Source organism: Citrus clementina, unplaced genomic scaffold (assembly GCF_000493195.1).
Source record: "Citrus clementina cultivar Clemenules unplaced genomic scaffold, Citrus_clementina_v1.0 scaffold_6, whole genome shotgun sequence".
Taxonomy (NCBI): domain Eukaryota; kingdom Viridiplantae; phylum Streptophyta; class Magnoliopsida; order Sapindales; family Rutaceae; genus Citrus; species Citrus x clementina.
Genome location: NW_006262139.1, coordinates 17643477 through 17655487, shown reverse-complemented (window position 1 = coordinate 17655487; position 12011 = coordinate 17643477). Strand labels below are relative to the sequence as shown.

At 30.7% G+C, this 12011-nt stretch overlaps 1 protein-coding gene across 2 annotated transcripts; it reads right to left on the bottom strand.

Moving 5' to 3' along the window:
- Positions 1-1100: 1100 nt before the first annotated feature.
- On the bottom strand, positions 1101-4051 carry LOC18039214 (protein FATTY ACID EXPORT 3, chloroplastic). Of its 2 annotated transcripts, none has more exons than XM_006429527.2 (7): positions 3640-4051; positions 2751-3126; positions 2483-2650; positions 1982-2028; positions 1844-1881; positions 1594-1698; positions 1101-1449 (listed from the first exon to the last, which is right to left on the bottom strand). In XM_006429527.2, the coding sequence occupies exons 1-6, from the start codon at positions 3883-3885 to the stop codon at positions 1608-1610; spliced, it is 966 nt and encodes a 321-aa protein (XP_006429590.1). In that variant the 5' UTR covers positions 3886-4051; the 3' UTR covers positions 1101-1449; positions 1594-1607. The 2 variants fall into 2 exon arrangements, with proteins under 2 accessions (XP_006429590.1, XP_006429588.1); XM_006429525.2 differs by having other exon boundaries at positions 1101-1429.
- Positions 4052-12011: the final 7960 nt, after the last annotated feature.

Below are 12011 nucleotides of genomic sequence, written 5' to 3'. Positions count from 1 at the left end.
ATAATTTTAATACTAAAAATACTTACTTTATTCTTAAATAAATTAAAAAATTATTTTATTTTATAAAATAAAAAATTTAATTATGAGAATATCCTAAATTTAATAAAATAAATCTAAAAATTTAAGATGGTAATTTCTAAATGAAAATATAGCTATAAAAATTAACATCTTGTAATTATAATTTTTTGTAATTAAATTAAGTATAGGAAAGTTTACGAAAATTAATATGAAGAGAAAAACTATTTGTAATTATTGTAAACTTTCCATAATTACTATTGAGAAACTTCTCTGTACAAATTAAATGAAATAACAAAAAATTAATATGATAATTTTTAAATAAAATTATAATTATAAAAATTAACATATTAGATAGGAGATTTATTTATTATATTAAATTTACAGATATTTTTGTAATTGTAATTTTTTTTATTTTTTAAAATTTCGTAAAATAAAATAATTTTTTAAATTTATTTAGGGGTAAAATTGTTCATTTTTAGGGTCAAAGTACTTTATTGATATATACTTAAAAATAAAGGTGGTACAAAAAATATGTCAAAATTTTAAAGTGGTTCATGATAAAATAAAAATAGTGCAGAAATTATTTTTACCTTTGTTTATCTTTCAAACTAAAAAATTTTTACTTAGTTAACAAAAGCATAATTTATATCTAAAGCATCAACAAAAGATAACCCTTAATCTTTATTATTATATGAGGGAAATGAGTTTTGAAAAAAAAATTAAAAAAAAAATTTATTTTGACAAAAATAATAAGAACTTACTAAAAATTTGTGTTGATTTTTTAAAATTTACTTTTTAAACAGTCTCCGTGGTTTCGTCAAAAATTTATTGTTGAAAGAGACATTTCGGATATAAGTCAAGAAGTTAAAAGTACTTATAAAAAACATATTTTTTAAAATAATTTTGATGAACTTTTAAAAGGCCAGCTGAAACAACTTGCTCTTTCTTCAGTCCGCTTTATGACGCTTTTCTCTTCTTTCATATCGGTTCATTGTTTACTGCTGGGGGTCATTTGTGGATAGCGCTTCATCCAGCTCTGTGCGCATGCCCCACTTCATTAAAGGGTGGTCCTTTACATACAATTCACAGTAACAGGCCATATTGATATTGATTACGGGAATTCTTACAATCACAAGCATAAACTGTCTGCAAAAAGGCGGGAAAAAAATTACTACTACTGAAAACTCTTGAATCCTTGTAATCCCTGATCAAATCAAACCAGAATCCAGAACAAGCTCACTAGTTCCTTATTCCTGTCGTCAAGCTGGAATTTTACAACAGTGCAAAGTAAAACTACAACGTGTAGTCATCATGTTTTTGCTTCAGATATCTTTTGAAAATCCACTTTGTCACAAGATATGAAGTACTCTAGAAATTCCATATGGAACTTAAGAGCATATTCCTTTTATTTCTGCAACAAAGATATGGAATCTGAATCTCTTATTAGTCATTATCACATAGTTCATTAAAATAACGAGAATAAGAGGCTGTTATTAAAAAGAAACAGACTGATTGACATTTGTCTGTAAGAGAGTACCTCAAAATTAATAATTCTGAAGAGCCAAACAAACTAACCTTGACCAAAGGGATCAATTTTCAGTGCCATATTCCATATCTGACCCTTTTCTCCACTTATTCTCAACTGTGATTCTATAGAAATAGAATGCTACCATTGCACCACTACACAAGGAAGCAAAGTCAAACAAACCGAATAAAAGTTAGTATAAACTAAAGTCAAATTGATAGTCCAAGACTGATGTTATCTTTCAAGGTATGCTATAGAAGTGTAACAACATAAAAGGGTAAGATTAAAAAGCTTCCAAACCTGACAATGGCTATCAAAAGATTTGGAAACATTAAGCTCTGAAATGTGTCAAAATAAAGAAACAAATTAATAGTCAGGTATTTAATAGGTGCATTAAGCATTTATAAACAAAATGAAACTTCTGAGAAAAATCTTTACCTGAAACAAGCAGCGTATCTCCCTTAAGAATATTATAGTTGCTATTGCTGCATATCAATATGATATAATCCCATTAAAATAAAAATAAATGAGTCAGATAATACCATTATAACAAATGAAAGTTTCCATTTCAATTTCTTGCTCCAACTTCAAAACAAATGGTAAACCTGATCCCACAGTGCAATCACTATACATTATGTAAAGATAAATTAAAGAGTAAGTCATTATGACAATAGTGTAGACAGCCTACCCCAAGAGGAATACAATGATAAAAAGCTACTCATTCTTAAAGAAGTGCGCTCTTTATTGAGAGGTTAATAAAACTTAGCATGACTCAGCACGTCATAGTGGATTTAAGAGTTCCAAAGAAAAAATGAATTCCATCTTTTGCCACAGAGAATGAACTAACAACAGTGCAATGAGTCCAAAATACAGTGATTTACTAGCTGTTTTATTAATATTTTTTTGTTATCTCAATTGTAAAATAAACCAAGCGCTGACCTGCTTGTCCTTTCAAGGCTACAGGAGATGTTTTCCCTTTCTTATGTGACCGCAAACTTGCTATGCTTAAAGCCAAAAGTGTACCCCCCAGAATAACACCGAACCTGATGGCAGGTATGCTGCCCGTTACCATGAAAGAAATGAAGCCACCAAGAGTAAGAAGCAAGCCTGCAACAAATAAGAACTATCATAACATGTACAAGAAAGGTCAATGGGCGGAAATGCATTGTAAATCATCCAGTTAAACGCTGTCATATACTAAAAGTACCATATGGTATTCCAAGGTAAAAGTCACGGAGTGTAGAAAATTCTTTCACATCATCAGTTGGTAATGTAAAAGTTTCCACAATCTCCTTCACTTCAGGGTTATTCTCTGTAGCCTCTGTCAGATATTTTTTACCATCTTCACTGAGTTCCTTTGCTACAACAGTCAGATCCTTCCTTGCCTTCTCTGCTTCAATTTTCAACTGCTCTGCAGTTTCTTTCAAGATGGCAGTAGCTCTCTTAGAGTATATCTCATATGCTTCTTGTGACACACTCTGCATCTTTATTGCTTGTTCTCTGAAAGCAGCAAGAGTCTGTTTCCATGCTTCTTCTGATTCTTTAGCAGATGCCTTGATTTCACTGCTCTCCTCTGAAGACTTCTACATGAAAATTAAGGAAGCAGGACACTATTATTGCATAGCAGCAAGATAAATCCTGGGAACTCCCCTAAGAAAGGCGTGAACACGAAAAAACTGAGGCTCCATAGAATAATAGTAGTAAATTTTGCAATGAGTAACAAACTCTTCTCAATTAGCGGCGAGACAACAGTTCTGTAGGAGGTCATAACAAACTGTTCCTACATGGAACTTTTTGCTTTCCTAAATGCCTCATCAAATGGGACGAACCAAAAACAAAAAAACAAACCCAATTCAATTGCCAAGTTTTCCCAAAAAAAGGTAGACTGGTTAAAAATGCAGCTTCATTATGTTAAAAAATTAACATTCATGTGTACTATTCTCTTCACAGAAATCAGCAATTATCAATCACGTTAATCGCACGCAATAAATAAAAGGAGATATTTTTATTGAATTATCAATTTAGCAGCGCCAAATTCCCCACGCTAAGGTACTAACAAGTGCTAAGAAGAAAATAACAGAAAATAGAAAGCTTACCGATTCCTCGTGGGAAGCTGAGAAAACGACAGTGGATCGATAAAACGACGACCTCCGTCGTTCTGGCAACTGAAATCCGACTCCAATCCCTTTCGCGGCAACTCTGACACGTGGAGCAATCGAGACTCGTTGACCGCGAGACGGGACCCGCATACAAGGTGAGCCATACAACGCCTCAGAACCAAAGCTAAGTCTGGGGTTCGGGTTAGGGTTCTTGGTTGACAATAATTCAATTGAGACACTCATATCGCTTCCTTCGTCTAGAGAGAACAAAAGAAAATGGGATTACAAATTCAGACTACTGGCGAAGCAATCGAGAGGGAATAAGAGCTAGCTTACGTTTAGGGTTTTAAAAAGTTGGCATTTTTATGACTAAGCTTAACTTTTGGACTAGCTAAGTCACTGTTTGTGTTTGATATAGTTTATCTAACTGTGTCAAGCGTGCTCATTTAATCTTTTTTTTTTAAAAAAAAAAAAACTTGTTATTATTAGATTTTATTTTGGATGGAATTTTTGTAGACTAAATAAGGTATTTTATTTCTGTTAACAAAAATAGAGGTTAGAGAATTTAGAGAATTTTTTTTAAAAATTGAATTACTTAAAATATCTGCTATTTATGTTATATTTTTATTTTATTTATTTGATAATATAATTTAAAAAAATTTATCCGTTAATAAAAATTATATTGATAATTAAATAATTAAAATTTTTTAATGAACACTCCACTCCACTAAAAAAAAATTTACTCAAGACTAAATTTTATTGGAATAGAGGACCCCGCTACATTACAGATAGAGCTAACGTCGGCGAAATGCGTTGAGACGTTCGAAGTGTGAACCTTGTAATGCAATGCTTTGGCGACACGTAAACAACAAAAGTTATAAGTTGTGGGGTCCAGTGTAGCTTTGGCATTGGTGTTTCGATATGGTACAAGAAGTAATTGCTGGTCCTCATGTAATATTTGTTAGATTTCTTTTAATAAACGAGAAAAAAATTATTATTATTATTATTTAATTTCTCTCACTCTACGGATATTTTTTTTAAAATTACTATTTTAACAAAAGAGATTAGATTATAAAATTTTGATAAAAAAATATAAGATTAAAATGTCTCGACAAAAAATAAGTTGATTGATAACTATCTTGATATTTTAATATTTTTGTCAAAATTTTGTAATCTATTTCTTTTTTCAAATCAATACAGTATTTGAAGGATGAAACGGACATTTTCTCCACTAATTAAATAAATAGAAAGAACAAACAATTGAGAGCAAACATATGCATTAAACATTAATGGTGTGTTTACTTAAGACTTTAGGAAATGAAAATGAAACCAAGTTTACTTGGAAAAATGTAATTTGGGAATGAGAATAAAATGTGTGGGTTCCACACAATTTGGGAATAAGGAATGAAAATCTCATTTTCATGGGAGGTTGGGAATGAAGTTTCCTATTTCCTAAATTGACTTTTGCATCCTTATAATTTTTTCATATTTTCCGAATTATCTTCATTCAAATCACATGCTTGAATGAAGCCACTTACATGAGTTCTATTATCAAATCGCAAGGCCCTTGAAACCAGACCATCAACAAACTTCACAAAACAAGCCGTCATGAATTAGCCGTTTGTCGTCGTTCTGCTCGTATCTCCAGTGCCACCTATCCTCGTTGCCTCCACGTTGTCGATTTGCTCTTGACGTACTTCCGTCTCAGCCAATTGAAAGGTTTGTTTTATTTTACTTAATTTTTGTTTCGACTCTCTTTATGCTTCAAGTTCTCTGTGTTTCATGTTGTTTTGCTTCTCAGTTTCGTTTGTGTGATAATTTTTTATCCAAAAAAAATTATTATTATTCAGTTTCATTGTTGCTCTCTTAGTGTTCTGTCCCTTTTACGATTGCATCAAAGTAGATTGAGAGTGTGCTATTTAATTTAGTTTAATTTCGCATGCAACACCACTAATCGTTGTTTTGACAGTCCTTCGCTGGTCAACTTTCTCTGCAAAGCTTCGCTCTTTAGCTTCTCTGGTACTCTCTCTCTCTCTCTCTCTCTCTCTCTCTCTCTCTCTCTCTCTCTCTCTCTCTCTCTCATTTGCGTTATGGCTTTTCATTTTTATAATACTTTTCTTTATTATTTTTTTTGGTATGATATGGGTTTTATTCAATTTCATCTGGGTATTAATAAATATTAGTGGGCATGACTTATTAGTGAGGATTGAAATAGTAAATTGTAAAAGTTGAAGTGGGTAATGAGAAATAAATTATTTTGAGGCTATTCATTGCTCCAATTTTAAAATATAGTAACAAATATTACTATTAGGAAGGCAAAAGAAGATAAGTTTAAGTGGATGTGAGTTGCAATGCCTTGATAGCATCGCAAAGCTTATGGATTAATTGTTTAAGTCAATGTACATCATTGCTTGATGAGGGATAATGCTACTAAGAATTCTTTTGATTTTGGAACAAGTTTGCTTGAGGTCTTTTTACTTGTTTTTGGTTCGCTTTACTTATGTAAGAGGGAGGCTAAACTCTATAAATTCTGAATTTTATGTACATCTTTACTGGGAATGTCTTCTGTCATTAAAAAAGAGAAATGAATTTTTTGAGTCCTAATGAATATTTTGTGAATTTTCAAAGTTGTGGATCTTTATTTTAGTTGTTGTTGGATAGTTTTCTGGTTTTGGTTAAAAGTCAGTTATCGAAAATGCTCATCACTTGTGTTGATTTTTATGAGTAATGCCACACCTGTTCACAATAGCTCTGTAAATTTTCATGAATTTTCTGACATATTTAATTGATATTATCGTTATTACCTTAGAATTTGCTTTTTGTTTTATGATTTTGGAAATGTTATTTTACTGCAGATATTATGTATTTTGCTTTCCAAAGCTTTTTATTTTGAACTATATATTTATTTTTGTTTTTATGAGAACTATTCTTGGTTTCAAGCTTTATATAGTAATTAGTTTTTTATGTTATGTTGAGATATAAGAATAACTCGTCAGTTGGCAAGAAAGAAGAGAGTCTTGGTAGTCATACAAATTGTGGTTATGATGTCACAAATGATATTGGCTATGTGTATTGCAATGTGTGCCCACCTTACTTTAATTAATGAACAGAGAGTGAGAAGACCTATATCGATCAATAGACTTTGGACTAGAATGAGCTTTTTGTATGATTTGATTTTTGATAACAATGTGAAATGTTTGTCACAATTAAGGATGGATAGGCAAACATTTACAAAATTATGCAACATGCTTCATGAGGAGAGGGGGTTTGATTGGTAATAGAAATGGGTAATTGGTTTTAATTTTACAAAATCGGGACGAACAGTTAGTCAATGTTTTCATAAGTGTCTGAAAGCAATGATTAGATGTCAAAAGAATTTTTGGAAAACACTCGAACCAGTGATGGAGGATTCAATGGACCCAAAATGGAAATGGTTTAAGGTGCGTTTAAATAATTGAAACACAATGTCAAGGTTGTTAAAAAATTTTAATTTTATTTTGTAGAATTGTTTGGGAGCATTGGATGGTACTTATATTAAAGTTCATGTTTCGGAGTCGATAAACTGAAATATAAAACTAGGAAAAATGAAATTGTAACTAATGTTTTGGGTGTTTGTTCCCAAGATATGCAATTTATTTATGTCTTACCCGGATGTGAATATTCAACTCATGATATGCGTGTATTAAGAGATACATTGACGAGAAGAAATGATTTTAAAGGTTCCACGTGGTAACTACATATTTCAAAACAACGTTTCCTGATGCATAATTTTTTGATTAAATTTTTATATTATGTAGTTTATTTGTCTTAATAGGTCATTATTACTTAGTTGATACTGGCTACACAAATGGAAATAGTTTTCTTGCACCATTTAGAGGTCAACTTTTCCATTTGAGTGATTATCATGACGGACACCAACCTACTACGCCTGCAGAGTTCTTCAATATGAGGCATTTGAGTGCTCGCAATGTCATCGAAAGATGTTTTGGGTTATTAAAAAAGAGATTGGTTGTTTTAAAGAGTCTTTCATTCTATGATATTAAAACACGACACATAATATATGTTTATTGTATGTTACATAATTTCATAAGAAGGGAAATGACTTATGATAATATGAAAATGTACTTTGATGATGAACAGCTTGATGAATGGACTACTTGCAGAGAAAATTTGGCACAAGAGATGTGGAACACATGGAATGCCAGTAGAAAAGCATGAAGTGATTTATTTGTATTATTGTTTGTTTTGTCTTGTTATTTGACATTGTGGTTTTTTTTTTTATATTGTTGTTTGACATTATAGCGACTGAGATGTAATGCCTTTCTTTTTTATTGTATTTCATGACTTTGACGTAATCCCTTTTAATTTGATTGGTTTATATTTGGTTGTGTTAAAATTATTTAAATTTGTACATGAAATTGTTTGTTAATGATATAGAATGAGTTTTTCTCCAAGAGATAGAGGGCTAAACAAGTATTTCTGGACCGAAGTTGAAGATGCGACCTTGGTTGATTCATTATTGGAATTAAGTCAAAGTCCTTTGTGGAATACAGATTGTGGATTAAAAAATGGCTATTTGCAAAAATTGAAAGCTATTTTAGAGGAAAAGTTGCCAGGTTGCGGTTTGAAAGGAAATCCCCACATAAGATCTCGAGTAAAGACTTTGAAAACTAAATGGAGTGTTTAGCACGATATGCTATGTCTCAGTGGCTTTGGTTGGGACAATGAAGCAATGAAGCTTATTTGCGACAAATTTGTTTTTGAAGATTATGTCAAGGTATTAATATTTGTTCTATTTAAGACTATATTAGAATTATTATCTGTTTTCGATTTTTTGAATTATGTGTGACAATTATTATCATGTTGGATTAATATTTTGTTTCTATTACAGAAGAGACCAGTCGCAAGTGGTTTGTTTAACAAACCATTTCCATATTATTACACTTTGAGTGAGATTTATGGTTGTGATCGTGCTACTGGAACTAATGCGGGGAATGCCGATGATGATAAAGAAGAGGTACGTCAAGAGGACAATTTGAATGTAAATTTAGGAAATGACTCAACTAATGAGGTTTCAATAAATTATTTTGGTGATGATATATCTTTAGCAAACAAGAGTGCACACTCTCAAGCTGAAAATGCTCATAATAGTTCAGCAAATAAGTCCAAGAAAAGATAAAAACAAATATAGTAATACTAGTGGTATGTACTCAAGTGTTAAGGTAATGGCTGAGTCAGTGGCTGGGATGATACCCAAATTAGATGGTTTGATTAATGTTCTTTCTACACAAGATAAGGAGGTAGCAAATTTACTAACTAAGGTGTTTGATGAGATGCTTAAAATTGATGGCTTGGATGAAGTGCAGAAAATGAAAGCTACTAACATGTTGGCAACAAAGCCTGAACTATTGCGTTTGTTTTTTAATATGCCCAGTTCGATGGAGAAAAGGATATGTGCTTTTATTGCTAAGTGGTGATATATAGTTTCATGCGATAAAATATGTTTCAACTTTTAACATGATATTTTGGATGATGTTATTTTGAAGATATATCTTGTTTTGGATGATGTTATCTGGAATGTATATCTGTAGGTGCTATATGGGGATTTTAAGTTGAAATTTGTATTAGGATGTTGTTATTTTGGAGAATATTATTGAATTTTTGTTTCAATTTTGATTCTCTTCAATTTTAATCTTCAATTTAATAATATTAATTTCATTATTATTATTATCATCATCAAAATTTATTTATTTTACTATTTTAAATGTCATTATAATTAAATTTTATTAACTTTATTATATTAATTATTGTTATTATTATTTTTATTAATATTATCATTATTATCATTTATTATTATTAATTTAATTTTTTAATTAATATTATTTTTATAATAATATTTATACATGTATCTAGTTAATGAAACTTATATTATTTAGTACTATGGGTATTTTGGTAAATTGATTATCATTCCAATTTCTCATTCTCATTTATTTTGCCAAGTAAACACATCAATGACATTCTAGCACATTTTCATTCTCATTTATTTTTGTCAAGTAAACATTGAAATTTCATTCCTATTCCCATTCTCATTCCCATTCCATGAAATCAACGCACCATAATACTTTAGGTAACTATCTGCATTGCTCCTCTAATGACAAGGACTTCTTTTTTTTTTTTAAAAAAAAAAAAAGCTTAGAGCAAGGCCCTCGGCCCTTACCTCAGGGAAGGAACCTCTTGCCCCCTCTAACATAGTGTTTTTAGCATACGAGATGATTATGACTGGAAGAGGCCATTTATTTTAATTTTAATTTATAAATGACATAACACTATTGTAGCCTTAAGAAAACTGGATTTTATAGCTATAAAATAATTATTGGGTGCTTTTAAATAGTTATTAACTACATAGAATAGCTAAATAATTAGTTCAAACATGTTGATGTAGGTGCACGATAATTATGGCACGATAATTATGGCACCTAAATAATTAGTTCAAATATGGATAAATAATAAGAAAATGTAATGAAATATTCATTACATGTTTGAAAATTTGTCAATTTGCCATCCTTATTGGTAAATCACATTATACATCATCAAAACCATTGGTTACGTCCGTGACCGTGGTACATGACACTTTACCAAATTTGAACTTGACCAAATGGATTATGATTTATGACTACAGGAACAATACTTTGAAATCTAGACAAATTAGAGATTTGGTTCAGTACGTAATTCTTACTCCTTGCCGAAAAGCAGCCGGTATGGACATGATTATGAAGGATTAATAATGAGTTTAGGCTCCATAAAACCGGACAGCTTTTCTTTTCTTCCCTTGTCATTTAAGCCTTGCCAAGTGCCATTTCTATGATTAGAGGAGATTGCAAGCAAAGCCCACCTATCTTCGGTGAGCCAGCCCAATAGAACATTACCAAACCAAGCTTCCTTTTGAGTATTTCTTAATTATAAAAAAAAAAATTAAATGAAAAAGGCAAACGATTATGTTTGTTTTTTGATTTGATCTATGTTGTTAGATTTATAGATTCCGCGCCATTTACGCCACTGGGATGCAGTAGTCTACATCAACTCCCAAGATGTGCATTAATGTCACATTTTTATATACATATGCATCATTAATTAATTAATTAATTAATTAATTAATTAATTAATTAATTTTAACATGGGAGGAGGGAGAGCCAAGTGTGGAAATGGAAAAGTGAAGTAGAAGCTTTCATTCCTTGATCCTAAAATATAATTATTATAATTACAGCATTAAAACAATAACAGAGTATCTGAAAGTCAAATCAAGTAAAAGAAAGAAAAACAGAACACAAACAGCCAAAGTTAAGTTGGTACTTGGTAGAGTTTGTTTTAAGTAATTTCAAGTAAGTCTCTGTGTTCTGACTGTTGCTAAATAAATAAAAATGAAGAATTGGAAGAACCTAATAATAATAAAGTGGCATGTCTAAATGAGTCGAATTAATGGAATTATGGGCACGGCTCAGAAAAGAGAGACAGAGGGTATTGAGACTTTTTTTTTTTTTTTTTTTTTATGGTGTGTGTTTGTGTTATTATTATTATTATTATAAGGAATTATACAGAATACAAAAGGTAAAGCAAAAGAGAAGCATGCCGGGTTACTGTCTGGTAATTTTTGAATGGGTGCAAAATTTTGATTTGCGGTGTAATGATGAGTCAGGTCGGATTGGACATGGTGAAGGAATGAGAAGTGCCATCTGTAAATCACACATCGGATTCTCGTTTGACTCGAACGAGTTTTTAGACATCAAATTTGGAAAATAACGTGTAGCCCCCTATATTTGAGAAGAATCACACACACACACATAATATATGTGTGTGTGTGTGTATAGTTTTGCATTAATTTCTAAAATTCCTCAAAATTAACAAATTTAACTAATGTATACTCTTGAAAATTTTAAAATAATTAAGTTTCTAAATTAACTAGTTTAAGTGGTATAGTATTTGGCATCCCCCTAAGTTACATGCATGTAACTTAGCATTAGCTATAGTATTTAGATCATAGATTTAAAAAAAAATTATTTGGCAGATTTTTTTTTTAATTTTTATTTGGCAGCACTTGTAGTCAAATATCAACTAAAGTAACTTTGAATTAATTTAATTTTCTGTAATTTTAAATTTATTTTTATGAGGAATGCATGACTTTCATCAATTCAACTTTGTGAATAAGTACATAAGATGTGCTGGGTAAGTTTCAAACCATAATATCTAATAAGTTTAATGAATGGGCAATGTCATTCAAGCGCGAAACGAGAATTTTATTAGAGTGTGTTAAATTATTTTTAATTGATATGGTCCATTATTTTATAGAAAGTCTGCTAGGAATTCAATAGACT